The sequence below is a fragment of the Triticum aestivum genome, chromosome 7D (assembly GCF_018294505.1).
Source record: "Triticum aestivum cultivar Chinese Spring chromosome 7D, IWGSC CS RefSeq v2.1, whole genome shotgun sequence".
NCBI lineage: Eukaryota > Viridiplantae > Streptophyta > Magnoliopsida > Poales > Poaceae > Triticum > Triticum aestivum.
The window spans coordinates 46051702-46074186 of NC_057814.1; the positions used below are offsets into that span (position 1 = coordinate 46051702).

The window sequence follows — 22485 nt, forward strand, 5'->3', positions numbered from 1 at the left end:
TTCATCATAGTGGAACCTGGTTTGTTCCTTTTACCCCCCAAAAAGGACCAGAAAAATGTGCTAATTCCCAGTACATCTTTATCTAAAATTTGGTGATAATTTGGCCGATTCAAATGGCGGCAGGTCCCAGAGCAACACCTCTAATCTAGTACTCCCTCCGTTTCAAAATAGATGACCCAACTTTGTACGAACTTAAACTTACAAAAAATTAAAAGTTCAGAAAATGCGAGGGTACTATGATACCACTACACCAGATGCGCTTTGGTGGTGTTTTCCTTTGGTAGGTTAATTTGGATTCTAGAGCACTCAGATCTGCAAAGAAATAAAAAAACCAAAAAGAATGGAGAAGTGGGGTATCGATCCCCATACCTCTCGCATGCTAAGCGAGCGCTCTACCATCTGAGCTACATCCCCATTACGTTGTTGGTTATGGTGATTAAAAACTGTATCCATTAGTAAGGCACGTGTCTTGTTGGCGCAATTGCTACACGCGACCACCTGTTCAAAGGCATGGTGGTTGCGGTTTGAAATGCTAATTCCTTGGCGAGAAGTTATTCAAAGTTCTGTTGTTGAAATGGTTAGTTACATGCTCCCCTTTGTAGCTTAATATTTTAATCTTTTATACTCAGTGCACACTTTGGTCCAATTGCTTTTTTCACCTCGTCGCTCCCGCTCTTTGTATGGAGATGCTTTTCATCAAGCATATATCTGGGAATCTGATTGTTACTGGTGGCAAGTAATTTGGTCTTTCTTTCGTCCTAATTTTGTGACCAGGATTTGTGGTGCCATCTTGATCAGCATGTTATGGTCTGCTGAAAGGTTAGTGTTGGCCAGTGTTATTTTTGTGTAAGTCTGTTGTTCCCTCTATCAACCGATTTTCTTCGGGCACTCGACGCTGCTGTTAGGATGCTATGGTCTGACCTGATCAGAGCTGAAACTGTTGTTAGGATGCTCGGGTGAAGCATAAGATGATCTAAAAAAATAACCTTTTTTTTAGAAAAGGAGGACGACCCTCGGCCTCTGCATCTGGACGATGCATACGGCCATTTTATTAACTATTGACACAAGACCTTACAGAGTCATACAACAATAAGCCTAAAGCCATCAAACTAAGCAACACCTGTCGCTATCCCTATCCAGTTGATGTAGGGGCGCTGAAAGTCTTGGCCTAATACCAAACAGACCTCGCAGCCAAACCTAACATCTAAGACTTGAAGTCCCAACCAGGACGCCTGCCGGGTATGGGCACCTATCAGTCTGACGTGCTTCTCAACCAGGACGCCTGCCGGGTATGAGGCCGCCGCAGCCACCTGCCACCAATCCATCTTCAGAGCTGTACTGCTGCATCAACCTTGCCCGGTCTAACTGACGCCGACGCCACCACGACGCCAGGCAGCGTCACCCTCCTGCGCGAGTCCTTCTCCGCTCATCAGGCGCCGAGTCTCCACTGCGCCACGCCGCCGAGATCCGCCGTCATCAATGGAGCAGAGGAAACACCGCTCCTCCTCTTGTCCCCTCCAACCAGCACTTGCTCCAAAACGATGCCCCCATGAGGGAGAACGACACCGAAGGCACCGTCATCGTCCGATCCGGTATACCCAGATCTAGGGTTCCCCCCGGAACTTCCCGATCGGGTTGATGTGAACTGCAACGACGATGCCTCCAAAAGGGAACGACGTCTGAGACGCCGCCATCGTCCGCCAAGACCGCAGTCAGGCGCGATTTTCACCGGAAGCCACGTCTTCCCGACCTCGTGGCTGGCTGGAACCGAGCGGAACCTCGCCACGAAGGCGTATGTCGCCGTCGGTACTCCGGCGGAGATCTGGCATCTCCTCACCGGTCCCTCCACGCGCCGCCGGTCGGCGGAAGGCCTCCCCGCGACGGATCCAAACGGGGCGTTGGATCCGCAGTGACCGCCATCACCATCACGACCAGAACAGCCACCCCGCCGGATGGGGCGCTGCCACCGCCGCCGTCCATGCAGGGCCACCGCTCCGCTGGCGATGGTGCTCCGGCCCCCGCCGCACAGCCCGGATTCGCCGTCCTAGCTGCTGCCGTTGGATCGCACGAGAGGAGCCGCCCCCACCGCCTCAGATGGGATCCGCCGCATCCACCCGCCCAGAAACCTTCGGCACCGGGCCCGCCGCCACCGCGGCCCATGCCGGCGGCAGCGGCGGCAAGAAGGGGCGGCAAGAAGGTGCTGGCGGCGCTAGGGTTTCGGGGCCCCTGGCGCCGCCTGGGAGGAGGCGACATGAGGGGGAGGGGGCGGCCTCATAGGCTCCTGCTATCATGGAGCGGCATGCTATCCGCCTAAAAAAATACCGTGGCTGCAGATCAACATTTCAGGCACTAAATTTTTTGATAGGGCACCGTAATCAGGGGCCTACAGTGTGGATATATAAGAGCTGTTTTTTCTCCTGGAATGTTTTTTCTCCTGGAATGTTGTAGGTGTCTCTTGATGTGGATGTCGAATTGGCGAGATTGATTGACAGAATAAATTTAGTTAGTTGCAGGGCAGAACATATGGACGAGTTTTCTTCTTCTTCTGGAATGCTGAAACTGTGTCTCCAGGTATCATTTTGCTCTTTCTTTTTTCTACAGAAGGATAGTTAACAAAATCATGATGGTGACATTTTGCTCTTGGCATGTAATTATTACTAGAAGGGTTGGGCGCGCTTTGCTGCGCCATTGGTGTCGTTGAGATTCTTAAAAAAAATACTCATTTTGTTTTAAAATATAAGGTGTATTGCTTTTTTTGAAAAGTCCAACCTCTTTAAGTTTGATCAAATTTATGAAGAGATATATCAAAATTCGTAATATCAAATTGGTGTTATTAGATTCATCATGAATTTCCATAATTTTCTGGCTTAATATTATGGATGTCGATATTTTTGGCTCTAAACTTTGTCAAAGTTAAAGAAATTTGACTTTTCAAAGAACTAGTACCCCTTGTATTTTGGACCTGATGGAATATTTAGTTTGGCGGATGGGGGAAACGATGGTGTGTGTTTTATGTTTTATAATGCGGTTATTTGTGGTTTATGCGCTAATCACATACTTTTGTGGGTAAATTTCTGCGTCGGTGGCTACATGTACTATATTGGTGCTATAGTATCATCACATGGTGGCGCTTCTTTTTTCTAGGTGGTAAGAGGGTGCACGGGGTTGACATGTTTTTCTAGCCGGTTGGTGTTGATTGATTTGAAAAATTGTTGGCCCGATCAAAATCGTAAACCAAATTCAAAATCAAATATCTCAATCAAATAAAAGAGCTTCAAAATTAGGGAATATGGTGAATTAAAATAATTAAATGATAGATCTCCTTGAGAAATTATTGACCCAGTCAAAATCAGGTGACCAAGTTCTAAACTGAAGACCTCAATTAATTATGAGAACTTAAAAATTAGGAAGCATAGTTATAGTATATAAAAGAATTGAATGAGAGCTTTGAGAAATTGTTGACTTGGTCAAAATCGGGTGACCAAGTTCTAAACTGAAGACCTCAATTAATTATGAGAACTTAAAAATTAGGAAGCATAGTTATAGTATATAAAAGAATTGAATGAGAGCTTTGAGAAATTATTGACTTGGTCAAAATCGGGTAACCCAATTTCAGTTGGACACCTCAATATATTGAGGGGCCTTTTACCCCTAGAGAGCTTAGTGATATACTCCCTCCGTTCCTAAATATAAGTCCTTAGAGATTCCACTATGAACTAGTAGTAGATTGCACCGTTACGATTTGCAGCACAGAATGTATGCATGTTTCTTATTTTTCCTTTTGTGTCTAGAGGGATTGTGTGCATGTTTGGGAGATTTGGAGTTTGCAAAAGTGAAATGGAGAAGTGGGGTATCGATCCCCATACCTCTCGCATGCTAAGCGAGCGCTCTACCATCTGAGCTACATCCCCTTGTTGGATAATTATAATTAGGATATTTATTATCTTTAAACACCTTCTCAACGTGCCAAGATTCGATTTTGGGCCAAGCAATGTTGCAACAGCGTCCTGATACCTTTGGTGGGGCGAGCCAGTTCAATCACAATCCCAGTTTTTATTAAATTTTTTGCTGTTTCATTCGGTCTGCCACAGAATTCTTATTGATTAAGAAGAGAGTGAGAGTTGCCTGGTAAATTTGCAGAAAAACAGGCTAAAACCGACACAGAATGCTTTTTAATCAGTCTCCAAATTGCTTTTCACAATTAGTTAGTCGGGTGCCACAAAGATAGCAACACACCACCAGCCATTGTTTCTTGGTGCATCAGAAGCAAGCAAAATGATCAAGTCTGGTGTACTTGGAAGATAAAAGAAAATCAACCAAACGAAATGCCCCACCGCTTATTCAAGCCAAGATCAGTCTCTCCTGAAAAGTAAGCAATCAGGTATAACTGCTGGATTTGCTTTTTAGCAAGGCCAGAGACTTCTTCTTTCTGGTGTGCAACTGCGTTAGGGGCTGCCAGGCATTCCAGCCGGCCAAAGAACTGTCAGAGGAGGCGGCCGAGGTACTTGTCGACGGTGGTGTACTTGTCGACGGCGGCCGAGGTACAGCTCGGTGGCCTCGACGCCAAAGGACGGCTCAATGTCGAGGTTGGCTTGGTACGTCGCCCCTCACCAAGACGGAGAGCGAGAGGGACAGCAGTATGTTCAGAGGGAACGCCGCTTCTGCATGCATGAGTACATGTCAAGAGAGGTCAGAGGTGCAGCTGTGGCTCCATGTACACAAGACCACCATATGTGTGCCCGGGAGGTGCACGATGATGCATGTACCCTCCTACCATTGATCAACTTGAGGAGATCCGCCTCCGGGACACGCTCGATCTGGAAAGTCCTGCCCGTCTTCCTCTCCCACATGGCGATGAGCTCGTTGTGGGACACCATGTTCGCCAGCAGCCTCATGTAGAGGATCTTGTCCAGGGTTCTCGGGTCGTCGACCGCCCTCACCGTGTAGGCGGCTATGTCTTCTTCCACCACAAACACCGCTGTGTGCATCAATACAGATTACAGATCAGCGCAGGATGTAACGCTTTGCGAACTTACTCACAGTGGCAGCAACACGATGTGTGCTTTACCCTTTGCATCTCCATCGACTAGGACAGTGATCTTGTCGGACGGAGGACTGGCGCCAACGGCTGTAACATCGCCGATGCTCAGAAGGCAGGTTTCGGCGAACCCGTTGCAGCAGACATATATATGATGTATACCCTCCGCCTCGATCAGACGGCGAAGGCCGACTTTACCAGCATACAATGTGGCCGCTGGATCCACGGTGTGAACCCGCTCTATGTTAGAGCCAAACTCGGATGGCAGGAGCCTCTGTGCATCAACTATCGAGTGATCGATCCGCAGCCATCGTTCCATCAACAAAGAAGACAGGTTGATATAATCTGACCTTGATGACATTGCCGGCCTACTTCATTCCCATGACAATTCTCGTCTGCTCGGCGAGCTGACGGGCCCCACAGCCGAGATCACGACATCCGCACCCTTGATGGCATTCACGAGGCTCCTGTGGTCAAATAAATCTCCCTGGTCATCAGACAGAAAAAGAATCAGAATCCACACACAGAAAACTATCAAAAGAAAAAAAAATGAACGGCTGCAAGACTCTTTTTCTTTTTCCAGCTCAGAGCTGGCTCATGATTTAAACGGCAACTTACTGAAGCCATTAGCATTTGTGATGCACTATTTTTCACACAACTGGTTTGCAGAATGACAGCAGTGCTGCATTAGGAACTTGAGTCACATGTATTCTTTCATATAACTATTTCTTTGCATCACCACTTGTATCAATATACAGCAACGGTACAATTTCAAATGCTAATTCGAAGGTAAGAAGCCTTATGTACAGGACCAGCGGTCTCCAATAAATAGATTGATTTCACTACAAAGACCCTATATACCCATAAGCAATTAACAGTAGAGGATGATAAAATTGTAAATTCCATTTAACTTGGGAAACTATTATCATTTGTGATACATGATTTCATACAGCTGGTTCGCAAAATGACACACTTGATTAGAGGGCATGTGTACAGACAGGTAGCAGGACGATAATGAAGCATTAAGCACCTCAGTTAAATATCACTACTTGTATCAATATACATCAATAGTATAATTTCAAATGCTAATTTCAAGATAAGAAGTCTTGCCTATAGTAGGACCAGCAATAGTATATTTCACTTCACCTCTCATAAACACGGATATAAGTTAGTAGCCATTGACAGTAGAGTAAGCATGATATGAAACTGAGGCATCTAGGGACAATAAAAAATATTCATTGCAACAATAACATGGCATAAGTATCGGGTGTCACAAAACAGAACTGTTTTCGTCTACCAGATTGGTCAGAACGCCACAGCCAAAATAAAAACAATAGCAGCTTTCGTCCCGGTGCAGTGGTGCTTCTAGAGAACGGAGCCAGGAGAAAATGCCATGGATCAAGCCCAGCTGGCCGCCGAGGTGGTCCGGCAACTGGTGGCATCACCACTCCATGATTCTGTTTCGGTCCAAACCAAGGATCCGAATTAAAGCCAATAAAAACATGTCAGATACCAGAAATCACGTCGTCTTCCGTAATAGTAATACATGGCTTATCCGAATTAAAACCAAGGATTCTGTTTCGGTCCAAACCAAGGATCCGAATTAATACATGGCTTATGCTTGTAACTACACGCCCAGCATCAGCGCACCTAAGCAAGGCACCGAAGGGCAGCACAAGCAACAGACTGCCACCAGCAGCAAAGGCAGCCAGCGCTTACCCATCGCACGACACACAATCCAGCACTGCAGCACACTTCTATCATCATCTCAGCGGGCGGGCGCCGGTGCCGCAGAGGTTGATGAGGTCCAGGAGGGTGGAGTAGAGCACCTCCAGGGACAGGTACCCCAGGAACCTGCGCTTCTCAGCCCAGGGGTCGTCCGCCGCTGGTGCCTTCCCGTCATCCTCCGCCGGGTGGTCGACAGTCAGGTACCATGAGATGCACCCGTATTCATCGTCCGGGTCCACGTGCGCCACCAGGCCCAGCGTATCACCGTGCTCCAGGTCGAAGTAGAGGCACAGGAAATCCCGAGTCACGCTCATCCCCAGGACCAAAGCCTCCTCGTGGAGCCAGTTTATTATCTGGCTCGCAACCTGCAGATATATGTGCAGACAATGTGCTCAGCACCTTACAGTAAAGTAGGCCGCGAAGAGATGCGCGTAAAGACACCAGTCAGTTGAGTAAATCTCAGCCTCTGGACTTTTCTTATATGCATGTGTACATATATAGTGGGGATGGTATTAACTTTTGAAATATGGAGCCCTGGCAATGATCCTAAGACGTATCATTGTACCTATTCTCTGAACTGAAGTCAGGCTGAACTCAACATTCCGACTAGCCAAACAAACTATTCGCGTACGTCGATGGACACATACATTCAGTGCAAGGCTTTCCCAAGGTACATACAGGAAAGAAGTGCAAAGGATGAAAGGACTGAACAACGACCGTTGCAGTCAATCATAGGACAACAATGGATTTAGTAAGTCTTGATTATAAAATATGGTCAAGTGGTTCATGCGGTATCCTAGCACAATTGATGCTTCAACCTTCTGAATCATAAATACTCCCGACAGACAGTAGTAAAGTTAATAAATGAACCCAGTGCATATCAGCGATAAAGGATAATGACTTAAAAGATTTTATTTATCACAAGTTTACCTGCTGCAGAACCATCGTTGGGAGGTCCTCCAAGTCACAATTGTAACTGTTTATTAGATAACCGTCAGAGGGCTTCCTAGTCAACGACCCAGCGATGCTCGGGGAACCCTCACCCAATAAACTTATCTGGCCGTCCTTCAAGACAATCTTCGTGTTGAACCGTGTCCTGGAAGATTTGTACTTGGGCTCGCCATTGTCTGAAGGCTTCGTGGGCCGATCAGCAGCCAAAATGGGTTGCGGGACTCTTAAGCAGAGAGACCAGGAAGAAGTTCGAGAGTGCCACGTAGGAAGGGACCGCAGCTGGAGATACGGAACCCTGCTAACCTGCATGCATTAGTGAAAAGGAAGTTACAACACCAATCTACTACACCCATGGTATGTATACTGCATTAATGAATGGGGAAATAATAGTAGTTATACCACACTCTCTAGCTCCAGCTGCACTTTTTTTGAATATGTTTTATGGGCCACTGTCATGCAGAAATGACTTAGCAAGCCAGAATCTTCACCTGCAGACTCTGCGGTCTGAGCAGGACTCTGGTAGCGAACAATATTACGATATTTCTCCCTGACTTTTCTGAGAATGTTCTCGTGGAACAGGTGTAGCAAGTAAATCTCCAGACTTTTCGGGTTAAGAAACCCTGAGGTATCCCTTTTTAAAGGCTCCTGCTTCCCATTGGTGGTGGCTAGCACAAGATTCGCCTCTGAATTATTATGCTCATGGCCTGCCATTTCTGAGTCACTATCCTGTCCAGAATCCACAAGCGAAAGGCACAACAAACTCTCCTCGCCAATTGCTAGTTGGAGAAAATCCTCACGCATTCCAGTTACGTTGACACCTTGAGTTTGGACAAACGTCTCACGGATCACCATATCCAATACCTACAAAGGCATACACTAAGCTAAGCATGAGGTGGTATGATAGACAAAAAATGACAAAAGGAGACAGCATATTTTGTCACATGAATAATTTTTCATGGATCTCTAGCTGGTCAAAAGGACAGGTTTGCAATAATTCATAAGCATTTAGACAACCTACCTGCTCCTCAAATATTGACTTGTGGATATTGCGAAGAATGGAATGTGCCTGTTTGACAGACTTATTGACATCATCCTCCTCCAACGCATCATCTTCCGCTGCAGAAGAAGTGGTGCTTGAGACACCTTTTGTTCTGCAAGCATAGCTTTCCGGGCCGTTGGCACTGTCCCGGCGGAACTGAAGGCTCAAGAAACGGCACGCCTTTTGGGGGACTTGCACAGACAAAGTGCCCGACGAGTCCTGGTCAATCTGAACCAGTGACAACGACGACATCCGTGGCATCGCTGCCGTGTCCAACTGAGAAGTGTCAACCACATCAAACATGAAGCTGTTGATTCCTGGAGCATTCCCACGCTGCCTCTTGACTTTCCAGTTCTGCTGCAACCTGCCAGATCCAACAACACTGGTCATGGCACAAGCATCACTACTTAGATGATACCTGGAATCCGCAACCCCTGCGACAAGACGAACCTGATCAACGAGCCGTAGAACCTAGCCTCCTTCTGGAACTGCTGCTGCATCGTCTTTGCCGATTGTTTGAAGTACCGTCCCAGATGCTGAGATTGCGGAATGGAGCATAATAATTAGGGCCTGTGGTGTAGGTTCAAGCATGAACTACTCACAACATTTTGTTCTGCAGTTTATTTCACTCCCCTCCTCTTACTGGTAAGTTACACAAATCCCATGGGTCTCATTCCATGCCTCTTCAACTAATTGGCTGCAGATGCTCTTACTAGTTTCTACTATACAGGGGACAGGGGCATACCCGAAGCCGCTGGAGCTTGGTGGCGGCGGAGACGGCCATGTCGACGAGGACTTCGTCCGGCAGCGGCCTGGGCTTGGAAATGGTGGCGACGGCCACGGTGTCATTCGCCTCGACCTGCATTGTTTGTTAATTGTTATCCACCCATCATAACCAGGAAATCATCACACACACGAGGGCGTCGGGCTCGAGATGTGGAGGGAGGGACGGACCGTGGAGATGAGGTCGAGGACGACGGTGAGCTCCTGCTGCGCGAGCTGCAGGCTCTCGTGGAGGCCCTGCCAGGGCCAGGCCTTCTGGGCGGCGTCCTCGGCCGCCGCCTTCTTGGCCTTCTTGGCGTCCCGCTCGACGACCCAGGAGAAGTCGACCCGGCGGATGGCCGCCAGCCGCTGCTCCTCGCTGCTGGTGTCCCTGTTGCGCCGGGCGGGTCTGGATCAGGAGCGAGGCCAAGGGAAGGGGGGAAGGGGAGGGGGGAAAAGCTGCCGGCTTACGGCGGGTAGTGCTCGTTGCCGGCCTCGTCGATGGCCTCGAGGCGCTTGATGGGGAGCTTGTCCAGGTCCAGCCGGAGGTCGTCGCCCATGGCCGCCATCTGCTGCCCCTGCTCCTTGATTGATGGGGAAGGGGCGAGGGGCGAGATCGATTGGCCTGGATGCTGGCGACGCGAGGCGGGCGCGGGGGCAAAGAGCGGCGGGTGGGTAGGTGGTTGCCGCCGGTGAGCGGCGGCCGGCGGGATCGGGCGGCGAGCGGACCGGAGGCAGGGGAGATAGGGCAAGGGCTTGGACCTTGGGAGTTGCAGTGGTGGTGGTGCGGACTAAACCGGGCCGGGCCGGGCCGAATCGTCGAAGAAAGCAAGCCTGGTGGACGAACCATTTTTATACTACATTATTAAAAAAAACCTAAAAAACATGATTAGAAACAAACATTGTGGAGTCTTTTTTCCAGCAGAATATTGTGCAGTCTCATGAAATTATATCGTCTTCTAAAAAAGATTATATCGAACATATACTGTGTACTACTATACTTGAATTCTTTTCATTAAATGTTTGCTTGGTTTTGAACCATCTCATACCGTCAGACATAACAGTTTCAAACTAATTATTAAAGATAACTCAAAATATAAATTTCTAAGAAAAAAACCTATGTGAATTTATAGCAACAATTTTTTTTTGCGAAAATAGTTCTTGTATTACTCAACGATTAAGGAATACAATCTCATCTAACAATGTTCAGGACTTCTTCTAGGCCAGAGCCTAACCAGATCGCAGACGGTCATTCAACCTATCAAAGTTAGCCATGAAATGACCGGCATTATTACAGCTCCGACGAATATGAGTAATACAAGAATCGTGTTCCCTCGTACTAGTTTTGATCTCTCTGGTCATAAATGCATACTTGGACCTATGAATTTATTGCAACAGGCAAGCCACAAGTTTCTTTTAGTTGGGACAAGACACAAGTTAATGTGTAACGACACATGACTTCAAGCTACAACATTTTAGCTTTCACAATTCTAATACTCTAAAAAGAACAAATGTGAACTTAATTAGTTCTATTACTTCAAAAAATAACTAAAATACTGATCGATACCTTTCAAAAAATAAATATGAAACAAGATAATTCTCCCATGAGAATAGAAATTTGTTCTGGACGTTTACATTAGAATTTTGAGCAAAATAATCAACATCAAATACTTCTATATTAAATTTCAATGTAATTGGAATTTACATTTGGAAATTAACCATTAATAGTATGATCACAATTCCATAGATTAAGAGAAATAAATATTTGTACAGAACCAATATTGTATTATTGATAATTATTTGAAAATTTATGTAATGTTTATATTGCATATGCATGTGACTTTTTCATATCGTTAATGTTTGTAAATAATAAATATGTGCATAGTTGTAGTTTTAGTGCTTTCATGTGTTTTTAGTTCTTCTATTTTATAGGAGGCAAGCCATATCACAAAAAAACTATTTTAGATTTTCATACCATATAAAAGTTGTATTGCAAGCTAAGCCGTGCGAATGAACGGGTTGGCGACTAGTTATGCTAATTCAAGGAATTTTCATGATCCCCTCTGCTGCAAAATTATGTCTCTTTTAAGAAATTTAGATTTCACTACTGATTATATGAGTCAGTTGAAGCGTAGCTGAAGATGTTCGCTTAGTTTGGTTGTCTAGGTATGCACTGTAAGTTAGCTGATGCTTGTGCTGTTTACTCAGCTTACTGACCATTACTCATGTTTTTATTTTCTTCTTATTTTAGCTATGTCATTACCAAGTTCCATGTATGCTACACATTGGCAACCAAATTATGAATATTAATGGAGTAAACTAGGATATATCCATCAATGTTCTACACGTTCAATGTCTGTCTTCAAAAAGAAAGTGTCCTTCTGCTCCCAAGCTCAAATGAGCTCGGGTGAATAGTAAAATCAAACAAAATTCTAAAAATTCTAGGTTTTTTTGGTGTCAAGCATTGACAAAACTTTCAAATGCCTGCAAAAATTCATCATGTAATCACATCGCTCTAAGGCGTGGAAAAAAAACAAATCAGTGCTCCAAAATGCTTTTGAAAGTAGCATTTTCAGAGTATCGTTTTTTTTGTCACGCCTTTTAGAAATGTGATTCCATGACGAAATGTTTGCAAGCATGTGAAATTTTTATCTTATTTTACTGTTCACCCGAGTTCATTTGAGTTTGGGCTGAGAAACTCTGCATCCTCCTCAAAGCCCACCTCTACCTACATGCATTTATCTGCACTTTGGCTTCGTCCACACACATCTTCTAGTATTTTTCTTCTACAACTCCTACACCCCATTCACCAATCTCTGCTCCACTTTTTTCATGTTGTGTCAAACGTGGATGTGGGAAGAAAGCCAGGTGGAAGACTATGTCGTCGATGGCAAAATAAATCAAGGTAACCATCTTCCAACCTTGTTGCGTTGCCTCCGTGACCAGTGGCATCGTGTCCACCCTAGCCACCTACAACACATCATGCTTATCACGGCTAGTGACAAAACGTGTGGTAGAAATCCATGAGAAATAATATGTCGTTGATGGTGAGAAAATCGAGGTAGCCGCCATCTCATCTGAGCCTGCCTTATCCTCCACGGACATGCATAGCAACACCAGTCCGCCCCTAGCCCCCAACACCATGTCATGCATTCCGGCGGCCAGGGACCACCATTGCCAACGACACCATGTCAGGAACAACGTTAGCCGACTACTTCCTCCATGTCCGTGTATGGCATCCTGATCATGGTCGTCCCCCGCCAACCTGGGCTCGACATGGATGTGCTCCGCCTCAGCAGCCACGGCATGCACTTCGTGTTGATTGGCGCAGGTTCCCATATTGAGGTTATGGATGAAATACCCAATTGTCCAAATAGAACCAATTCTATTATTATTGCAATGCTTTGGTTTAGTTTGTGGTCATGTTTTTGTTTTCCCCTTTATGTCTAATATATATAGTCCCTCCGTCCGAAACGGAGGGAGTAAAAAGGATTATGCCCGTGCTTGTAAGATTTGGAGTTTGCAAAAGTAAAATCAAGATAGTATCTCTTCACGCTCAGAACTGAATTAGTTTGAACCTAAAAAAAGACATGCATAGCAACACCAGTCCGCCCCTAGCCCCCAACACCATGTCATGCATTCCGGCGGCCAGGGACCACCATTGCCAACGACACCATGTCAGGAACAACGTTAGCCGACTACTTCCTCCATGTCCGTGTATGGCATCCTGATCATGGTCGTCCCCCGCCAACCTGGGCTCGACATGGATGTGCTCCGCCTCAGCAGCCACGGCATGCACTTCGTGTTGATTGGCGCAGGTTCCCATATTGAGGTTATGGATGAAATACCCAATTGTCCAAATAGAACCAATTCTATTATTATTGCAATGCTTTGGTTTAGTTTGTGGTCATGTTTTTGTTTTCCCCTTTATGTCTAATATATATAGTCCCTCCGTCCGAAACGGAGGGAGTAAAAAGGATTATGCCCGTGCTTGTAAGATTTGGAGTTTGCAAAAGTAAAATCAAGATAGTATCTCTTCACGCTCAGAACTGAATTAGTTTGAACCTAAAAAAAGAACTGAATTACTTTGGATTTTTACTGTATTCATTGTGAAAAATAAAGAGGAAAAAATGGAGAAGTGGGGTATCGATCCCCATACCTCTCGCATGCTAAGCGCTCCATCTGAGCTACTTCCCCTTGTTGAAAGATGTTAATTAACAAGCCTAATTAACATCGTGGTACCTACATCGCCAGCAGACATCATGGGCAAGGCTGTATCGCACCGCCCATCCTCCTCCGCCGCCGCCGAGAAGACTCCACCCTCCCCCTCGTTTCCGCTCATTTGCCTTCTTCCCCGGGAAGCTTTCTTTCAACCAAGATTTCAGCCGTGGCGTGGTGAGCCTCTCCGTTCTCCGGTGCCTGGTTGGGTTGTTGGGTGAGTTCTAATTCCTTATTTTCCTCAATCCACCCTTTGCTCTGCCCTCAGATCGTCCAGTCCAGAGACGCCGCCGCCGGAAATCCGCCACCAGAGTAAGATCCCCTCGGCTCGCCGAAGCGGTTACTGTTTCTTGCCCCAAATCCGCCGTCCGATCTGCCTTTCTCCTTCCCTTTTCCATGCGTCGAGTGATTTCTTGTTTCCTTCCGCTTTAGCTCTAGGCCGAGATCTACATTTTCTCCTTCTTCTGGTCGCCGAGCACGGACGAGAACGGATTTGGCGCTCGGTCCTACTGCTGGGCTTTGAGCTCATTATATCATAATGTTCCTTTCTAGACTATTAAGTGATATTAAAATTATGTAAATTTTGCAACAAAAATTATTGATAGTAAATTGTGCGTTTTAGAAATATATTTAGATATATCTGTAGATGTCACAGTAAAAATTGTAGATAGTTGAATTTACATTTGATTGTGTAACCATGCTGCAATAAACAAATGTAAAAAAGGGTGCCCCATTGCTCGCATATCATATCCCGATTATGACCATGCCTACAGATTAATAGCTCCATGGCAGCAAATGCAAATGAATTATACTTCTAATACTTTCGAAAGAAATTGAAAATTTTGTTTCCTCAGAAATAACAGGTAATTTGTTCACAGAATCTCACACCGAGTGTTTTTATTAGCAAATCCCTTTTCTTCTATTTCACGCGGCATCGTAATGTTTCCTTCTTGTTCTTTTTCTTCTTATCAGGGAGCAATCAGCATGGCAGACAGCAGCGGCACAACCGTCTTTGACAACCTGCCGGAGTGGCTCGTCGTCGATGAGATCCTTGTCCGGTTGCCGCCCAAAGACATACTCCGCTGCCGCGCCGTCCGCAAGTCGTGGCTCAGCGGTACTTCCACCAACACATTCATCCTTGACCATCACCGCCGTCAGCCCTCGCTCCCCATCATCAAACACCATAAGGGCATCTGCCGCCTCACCGGAGCCTCCAATGAACGAAAGATACGGCCCGTCCTCCAGTATGCACGCCATTTTTCAAGCAACAACGTTACACTCCACGCCGCCTGTGATGGCTTCCTCATCATGTCGCAGCAGCGATCCGATTTCCGCATCTGCAACCCGGCCACCCGCAAGTGTGCTTCCCTGCCACATCCTCCGTCACGACCAGGCTCCAGGTTTGTCGACGTAGTCGGCTTCTACCAGCACACCACATCTGGAGAACACCGGGTGCTCTGGGTGTCAGTCCCAATACCCGTCATTAGAGCAATTAGAGCGACTGGTCCTCAGGGGGCAGACATGGCAATTGAGTTGCCTGATTACTTCGTCCTCACCGTGGGATCGGACCAGCCAAGATGCATCCAGTGGCCGACTATTTCAAAACAAGAGTTTCCTGATATCCGGTCCTCCAGAAATCCACCAGTCCACCATCGTGGTAGCCTGCACTGGGAAATGGGTATCAATATAACTGTATTTGACACCATAGCTGAGACGTTCCGACGGATGAGCTGCCCGGCACGGTTGGAGAACACCCATATGTGGTCGCCTGACTCATTGTCGGATATGGGCGGGGCCCTTGCTTTGTGCCGCTCCGCCCCTGACTGCCTCACTTTTGATATTTGGGTGTTGCAGGACTATGATGCCGAGACCTGGGGCTTTCAATATCAGATTAACTTGTTAGCAATGGAGGTATCGCCACCGATTGATTTGGGCATCATGCTCATCCCTATGACCACCCTGATCAATGAGCATGAGCTGTTGATCCAGCAGTGTCCTAGCCGTTTGTTGCATTGTGAAATTGACGGTGTGTCTTTAAGAGATGTGGAAAGCGGAGAGCATGAATACCACCTGCTGCCACTTACTACCCATCGCCTCCAAGAGAGCATGATTTCACTTCCATTGTTTGAGGCGCAGGAAGAAGATGCTGTGAACAAGGAGGCTCCATTCGTCATAGTGCTATAAAGATACCTTGCTCCATCTCAATGCTTTGGACTTGTTGTCTGCTGTGCCCTTGGGGTATCTATCCCTTACGAGCCATGTGTTTTTTTTCTTACCTTTTAGTACTACTAATAGAACTGAACACTTTGTACGTCTGAAGTAGCACTTCTACTATCATCAATTCGTGATTGTTATGCTGTCCTGAGCACCATGTTGATGTTCTAACTTCTAAACAATTGAGTATCTATGCTATGGAAGTGTTCTGCTGTTCCCCCCTGTTTACTTTAAGTTTGCACTGTTAACTATCACGAAAGGCATGATTGCTAATTCCTTCATGGGAAGTTATGATATTTTAGTTGTTGAAATGGTTAGTTCAGATGCCCCCTTCTGTAGCTTAATATTTCGACCTCTCATGTTCTCTGGCATATTTAGGAAGCTGGTTGTGTGTCTGATTGTTGCTTAACTGTTGTTAAAATATTGGCAAGTGCTTGTTTCATTGACTTTCACCATTTGACAGAAAAGAGCTTGACTGTTGGTTATTGTATCCAAATTTTTTTTTGGTAGTAACAAGTTACGAAACGGTCGGAGAAAATAGATTGGTACTTTCTGTCCTGCTTGCTGCTTTTGTGGTGCTATGTTGATCAGCATGTTACGGTCTGCTGGGGGCCTGGCGTGTTATTTTTCTGCGAGGCTGCTCTTGCATTTCTCTTGCGTTTTTGTTTGTGTAACCAGTTTCAGCCTCTTGCATTTCTCTTGCGTTTTTGTTTGTATAACCAGTTTGCTGCCGGCGCCCGGCGCTACTGTTAGCTTGTTATGGTTTGACCTGCTGAGAGCTGAAAGTGGTGTATCCACCTTCAGGAATCGATGAAAACAATCTACATTTACATGATTTCAAGATGGTAAAAGATATAAAGTGAAAGTGCTAAGGAACCCATGGTGAACAACCAGCAGGAGCACAGGAACTCAGGCAGAAGTACTGCCTCCTTGATTGATATTGTTCAACACTGATCATTTGTTCGGGAATGTCAGTCAATACTTCAGGAACTGAATTTGTTGATAGATGCTGTAATCTTGGATTTTTTACAGTATTCAGATATATCCATAAAATTAATAAAAAAAAAGCAGAATGGAGAAGTGGGGTATCGATCCCCATACCTCTCGCATGCTAAGCGAGCGCTCTACCATCTGAGCTACATCCCCTTGTTGACCACAAATTAGATTTAACCTACTTAGTGGATGGTGCACTGCAGAGTGTACACTACATCTAGAGGCCAGTTTATGCAGTGCTCAAAACCTAAGGGATGATTACCTGATTTTAAAGCCTTTAGATTTATGTGTGTTGTGATTAATATTAGAGAGAAATGACAAATAAGATCAAGTGTGATCTTTATCGATGATGATAATTACTTGTCTGTATCAAAATATAAGACGTTTTTGCGGTTCAATTTTAATACCTAGGTAGTACTGTTTATACCATGGCAACAAGAGTATGTGGAGAGATGCGAGTGAATGTCGCTTCCTAGTTCCTTTGTAAAGTTCTAACAGCTTGACATTTCCGCCCATGTCGCTTCCATTATAATATTATATCGACCTTTTTCTTATTTTTTGAGTATGACATATTCGATTTGACTGTAGTTAAATTAATAATAATAATAATAATAATCTGTGAAAAAACACTAAAATATGTTAACCAAACAAATAGTGCAAACACCACTAGAAAATAGAGAAATGACATTGAAGCCCTTGGGGACCATCGTCTTCATCCCCTTGAATAGGCCAATCGCACAACACCGCCCACCGCTCCAATGCAGAAGTCAACCAGCCCGTCGTCGTTGAGTGCAGACAGAAGTCATAAAATCCACAATCCTATAGGAGCGGCACCCTCGAGAAGAAGTTGTCATTGCGGAAGAGCCACATATCCATGAATCAAACCTTCAGTATTTCTTACACGCCTCATGCTAGCTCCGGAGGCCACACTGACGCTTGCGGGCGTCGTTATCTTCTTGAAGACGTCGTCATGGTGTTCCTCTTCGTGTCCGGGTTCCGAGTGAAAACCTATGACTAATGTGGACTTGGCAACGACGACGCATAGCGCCGTTTCCCCTCGTGAGGGCGTTGTCGTGGAGTTTAGGCGCTATAGGGCTCCTTGTGGTGTTGTACTCAGTTCCCCAGTAATCTTTTTCGGTAGCGTAGTCGCATGCTATGTGTTCCGATTATCCTGGGATCGAGATTGTATGAGGGCCACCCCATCTCTTTGCATCGTTTGGCCTTGTACTCTATTTGGTTGTTGCTTTATATATAAAGTGGAGCGAAAGCCTGTTTTGAGATTAGGTCGTAGAACCAAACTACAAAGAGAAACCGCCACAACCTCCCTCGTGCCAACAAATCCTGCAAACTATAACCTCACCATTGGTAATGTTCGGTGAGAAAATACGCTATTGCCGCCGCAGGCAACACCGTCGCCTAGACCGGAGACTCAAGGATACCTCGTTCACCATAGCCGAAAATCTTATTATTGGTCATGTTCCAATTAGTTGCAATGGAACAACTTCCATGGGAACTCCATGCCGTATGAATCATGTTTTTTCCTGTATATTTTTAATTCTGAAATCATACCCCTAAAAAAAATCATAATTTCTTTTTTTTTGGTGAATGTTCATGAGGTATGTATCTACAACCCCTACAAAAATCAGATCCAAATTCAGAAGTACACATTGAGAAACAAAAAAAGATAAATCTAGCACGAATAGAGTCACAAAAAGACAAAAACAAAATTGATGCTATTCACATTTGTATTTGTCTTTTTTTTCTTCTCAGTGTGCATTTCGAATTTGAACAAGAAAATTTTAGAAAAAGATATATTCCTTGTGAACATTCAATCTTTTTCAAAAAAAGTTAAAACATTTACAATTGTTTTTTTAAATGAGAGCATGCATGTACGTGGAAGTTGGTATGACACTCTATGTTTCCCACCACCACCGCCACCGTCTATGTTGCACGGATACTTCAGAAAGCGTGTGTATCCAGCCGAATACTGCCTTGATACAGCCCGATATGTATCTCGTATGTATCCTTTGATTTTTTAAATTTTAAAAAGTAAATAATGTTTGATACTCCTGGGATACTGTTGCAATGCGGTTTGGATACGTGAAACCCTTCGTGCGAGTGAAATCCCCTCGAGAGTAAAGGCACACCTTTTGAAGATTCCCAACATGGGCATGAGTTCATGTCAAAAGATAACTATCGATGTTTTCATTCAGTTGAAAGATGAGCAAGAGAGAGCTGATGCACTGATTGACGGCAGCAAACCTATAAAAATCTCACTGCCAACTGATGGAAGTGGACCAAATGCAAGAAAAAAGGGTAATCCTATTGAGGCATGCTTTGCCATGGAAGCTTCTTTTTTTTTCTTTTTTTTTAATAATTATAATATATATAACAGTTTTGCTAAGTCTTAGTCGACTAAGACTTTGTTATGTCCCAGTCGATGCTATGCTCCTTTGATCTTGCATGGAAATCGGTATATTTTTTAGTTGTTTTCTTTTTTCTTCTTATACTATATGTCACAGTCTCAGTCGACTGAGACCTAACCACACCTTATATATAAGGACGTGGCTAGGGAGCGGTCGGGCGCTCGTTCGTTTGGTCGAGCACATCTCCCTTTTTAGGAAGGAAATTCCCTGATCTCCTGCGTGACCACGTGACCCTGTAACAAACAGAGATCTAAAACGAAAATCATCCAAGATCTTTGTCATGTGCATTTATTTGGGGTTCAATTTTTTTAAAAGCCATAACTTTTGATTTGGTTATCAGAATTCAAATCTATTTTCACCGTTGGGTTTCTCATGACGAGTTCTTCAAAAGTAGATCCCATATGGATAGGTTTCATCGAATTTTTTTTGTGAGCAACTTTGGATGCAATGGAGCATCTTTAGTGCCATAGGGAAGCAACTTCTTCTTATTGGCCTAATAGGACTGCCAATTAGCTTGGTTTGCGTAAAAATGAGAAACATCACACAAAACATGAGGCACCTTTAGTGCCATATAGAAGCAACTTCATTGCACTATGTGTATCTGTGAATTTTGCTACCATTATTTGCTCAGTTCCCTATTGTTGATGGTTAGTTGCCTACGGTTGATGCTTAGTTGCCTATAAATCTATAAATTGATTACCATTGATGCCCAGTTGTCTGCTATTTGGTAATTAGCTGCTTATGGTTGCTTCTTAGTTGGCTAAATTTGCAAAAGAAAAAATAGTTGCCTACAATATTGTGAAGTTGCTTATCAATGTATTTCTAAGTTGCTTAGAATCACTCTGAAGTTACCCAGATTCACCATCAAGTTTCCTACCATAACACTGCTTTCAGAAAAATTGCATGTCATAATTAGTAGTAGCAGACAACATGGCATCAATGATAGATGACCTTATAGTATTATAGGCAATTTAGAAATAACGACATATGAGTATGAACAATAGACAACTTAGAAGTATCGGTGAGGAAGTTAGGAGAATGTTAGAAAAAATTAACTAGGACACAAAATATAGTGAAGTTGCCTAGTTTTGAAATTGTTTATGATGGTGATATGATGTTATCTCTATTTTGAAATTGTCACTATTACTGGTTAGTTGTTTATTGTTGCTTAATTAGTTACTTTTAATAGTGTGAAGTTGCTTTTGTTTAGTGCTAAAGTTGCCTCATCTAGTATTAAAGTTGCTTTAAAAAATCATCGAAACCTATCCATGTGCGGTTTAGTTATGAAGAGTTCGTTGCGACCTGGCTAGCCAACACCCGCACGCTTAGTGGCGTTGGCGGGCATACTCCCCCCGAAAGGAGAAGCACAAGGGTCTCATACCATCCATCCCCACATGGTTTTGAAATTTGAAATTCATGATAGATAACTTAGATCCCACAAAAACTTTGCGATATTGTTGGCAACTTAGGTCCTTTGATGGACAACTTCATAGTATTGTATACAATTGAGGATCACTACTTCGTAGTGATGTTGGCAACTTGGTTTATAAGGTAGACAACTTAAAATCCATGTTAGACAACTTTTCACTCTATGATAAAAAAACTTTCATAGTATGGTAGACAACTAAACTATCGACGACTTAGTTTTCTATGTATGCAACTTAGAAATCATGATAACTACCTATTTCACTATAATACCCAACTAATTATGATGCTAATATGCGAATTCACTGATACACACAGTGCAATTCATCTAGTATCAAAGTTGCTTTTGTTTATCACTAAAGTTGTCTCTTCTAGCATAAAAGTTGCTTTTGTTTATCACTAAAGTTGCCTCATCTAGCATAAAAGTTGCTTTTAAAAAAAAATCATCAAAACATATCCATATGAGATCTAGTTTTGAAAATCTCATTGCAAGGAACCCAACGGTAAAAACGGTTCTTCATTCTGACACCCGGTTAAAAAGTTGTAGCTTTTTGAAACAAATTGAAATGGAATAAATGTGTTACTTTAGCACATGCATGCACACGGCGAATTCCCTGCACACTGCCACCATCTGGTTTGTTAATAGTCACTTGCATCATACCCACGCTGACTCTTTTCATATGAAGGTGGACGACGTGTATGTTAATTTATCTGTAGCGCGTGCGCTCGCCATGACAAGAAAGCGCAGCTGCACTTTCTAGCATTTAGGTATATATAAACATAACCCGTATCCTAGTTTTTAGAAAATTGGCATATCGGATGTATCCCCCGTATCACGTACGTACATGGACTACGCTAGCGTCGTCAAGAAGACTCCACTCTCGCCGCCATTTTTCCTCGGGATTTCCACTCCCAAAACCGCCCGCTCGATCAGTGCCTTCTTCCCCGGGAAGCTTTTGGCCGTGACTGTGTGGTGACTCTATCCTCCCGTGCAGAGGAAGGGTTTCTATTAATTGCTGGTCTAATTTCTCCGCCCTACCCAGATCGTCCGTGTCTTCCCGTCAAGAGCCGCCGCCGCCGCCGTGAACAGAGCACCGTCGCGACGCCGCCGGAAATCGCCGCCAGAGCCCGCTCCAGAGTAAATCCCATCTGCTCTTTCCGCCCATTCTCTCCTTTGGTTTAAGCCGATACATCAGTAGATCACCGGAGCAGTTGTTTCTTCTTGCGCCAAATCCGTCGCCCCATCTGCGTTTTTCTCCGGAATCACTGGAGCGTTTTTTTTTTTGGTTCCCCACCGCACCTTCTACTGCTGAGCTTTGAGCTCATCAGGATGGTGCTTTTTCATATTTTTAGCGAATTTTCCATATTAGGTTTGTGTAGATTGTACAATGAAAATGGTTATACTACTATCTTTTACGTACGTACATTTTAAATACGTGTAAATGTTAGGAGTAGAGGCGTGTACAACATGAATGCAAATAGTACAGTTCACATTTTTCATAGCGTCAAGGGCGCAACAATTTGTTAGTGCAAAGATAGGGGGGAACAGCACCGACGATCTTTGTCACAGAGGAACATAACACAAAATACCACCCGGAGTGATTTCTTAGCAGATCCCTTTTCTTCTTTTTCGAGCGCTAGCTGTACTAATGTTTGATTCTTCTTGTTTTTTTCCTGTCAGCGAGCAATCA

General features: G+C 44.5%; 2 protein-coding genes, 3 non-coding genes and 1 pseudogene across 7 annotated transcripts; 1 reads left to right on the forward strand and 5 right to left on the reverse strand.

Moving 5' to 3' along the window:
- Positions 1–341: 341 nt before the first annotated feature.
- TRNAA-AGC (transfer RNA alanine (anticodon AGC)) lies at positions 342–414 on the reverse strand. The gene has a single exon. It is a non-coding gene; the product is annotated as a tRNA-Ala (tRNA).
- Positions 415–3838: 3424 nt separating this feature from the next.
- Positions 3839–3911, reverse strand: TRNAA-AGC (transfer RNA alanine (anticodon AGC)). Its single transcript has one exon. It is a non-coding gene; the product is annotated as a tRNA-Ala (tRNA).
- A 256-nt stretch (positions 3912–4167) lies between these two features.
- Positions 4168–6000, reverse strand: LOC123164882 (phenylcoumaran benzylic ether reductase POP1-like; annotated as a pseudogene).
- Positions 6001–6257: 257 nt separating this feature from the next.
- LOC123164880 (mediator of RNA polymerase II transcription subunit 17) lies at positions 6258–10324 on the reverse strand. 2 transcript variants are annotated; one of them, XM_044582492.1, is made up of 9 exons: positions 9990–10324; positions 9711–9909; positions 9502–9615; positions 9207–9292; positions 8736–9120; positions 8117–8578; positions 7697–8020; positions 6758–7131; positions 6258–6495 (listed from the first exon to the last, which is right to left on the reverse strand). In XM_044582492.1, exons 1-8 carry the CDS (start codon positions 10085–10087, stop codon positions 6802–6804), a joined length of 1998 nt encoding a protein of 665 aa, XP_044438427.1. In that variant the 5' UTR covers positions 10088–10324; the 3' UTR covers positions 6258–6495; positions 6758–6801. The 2 variants fall into 2 exon arrangements, with proteins under 2 accessions (XP_044438427.1, XP_044438426.1); XM_044582491.1 differs by lacking the exon at positions 6258–6495 and having other exon boundaries at positions 6537–7131.
- A 3403-nt stretch (positions 10325–13727) lies between these two features.
- Positions 13728–16178, forward strand: LOC123167960 (uncharacterized). Of its 2 annotated transcripts, XM_044585812.1 has the most exons (3): positions 13728–13913; positions 14005–14048; positions 14709–16178. In XM_044585812.1, exons 1-3 carry the CDS (start codon positions 13781–13783, stop codon positions 15918–15920), a joined length of 1389 nt encoding a protein of 462 aa, XP_044441747.1. In that variant the 5' UTR covers positions 13728–13780; the 3' UTR covers positions 15921–16178. The 2 variants fall into 2 exon arrangements, with proteins under 2 accessions (XP_044441747.1, XP_044441748.1); XM_044585813.1 differs by lacking the exon at positions 14005–14048 and having other exon boundaries at positions 13731–13953.
- An 845-nt stretch (positions 16179–17023) lies between these two features.
- TRNAA-AGC (transfer RNA alanine (anticodon AGC)) lies at positions 17024–17096 on the reverse strand. Its single transcript has one exon. It is a non-coding gene; the product is annotated as a tRNA-Ala (tRNA).
- Between the last annotated feature and the right edge of the window lie 5389 nt (positions 17097–22485).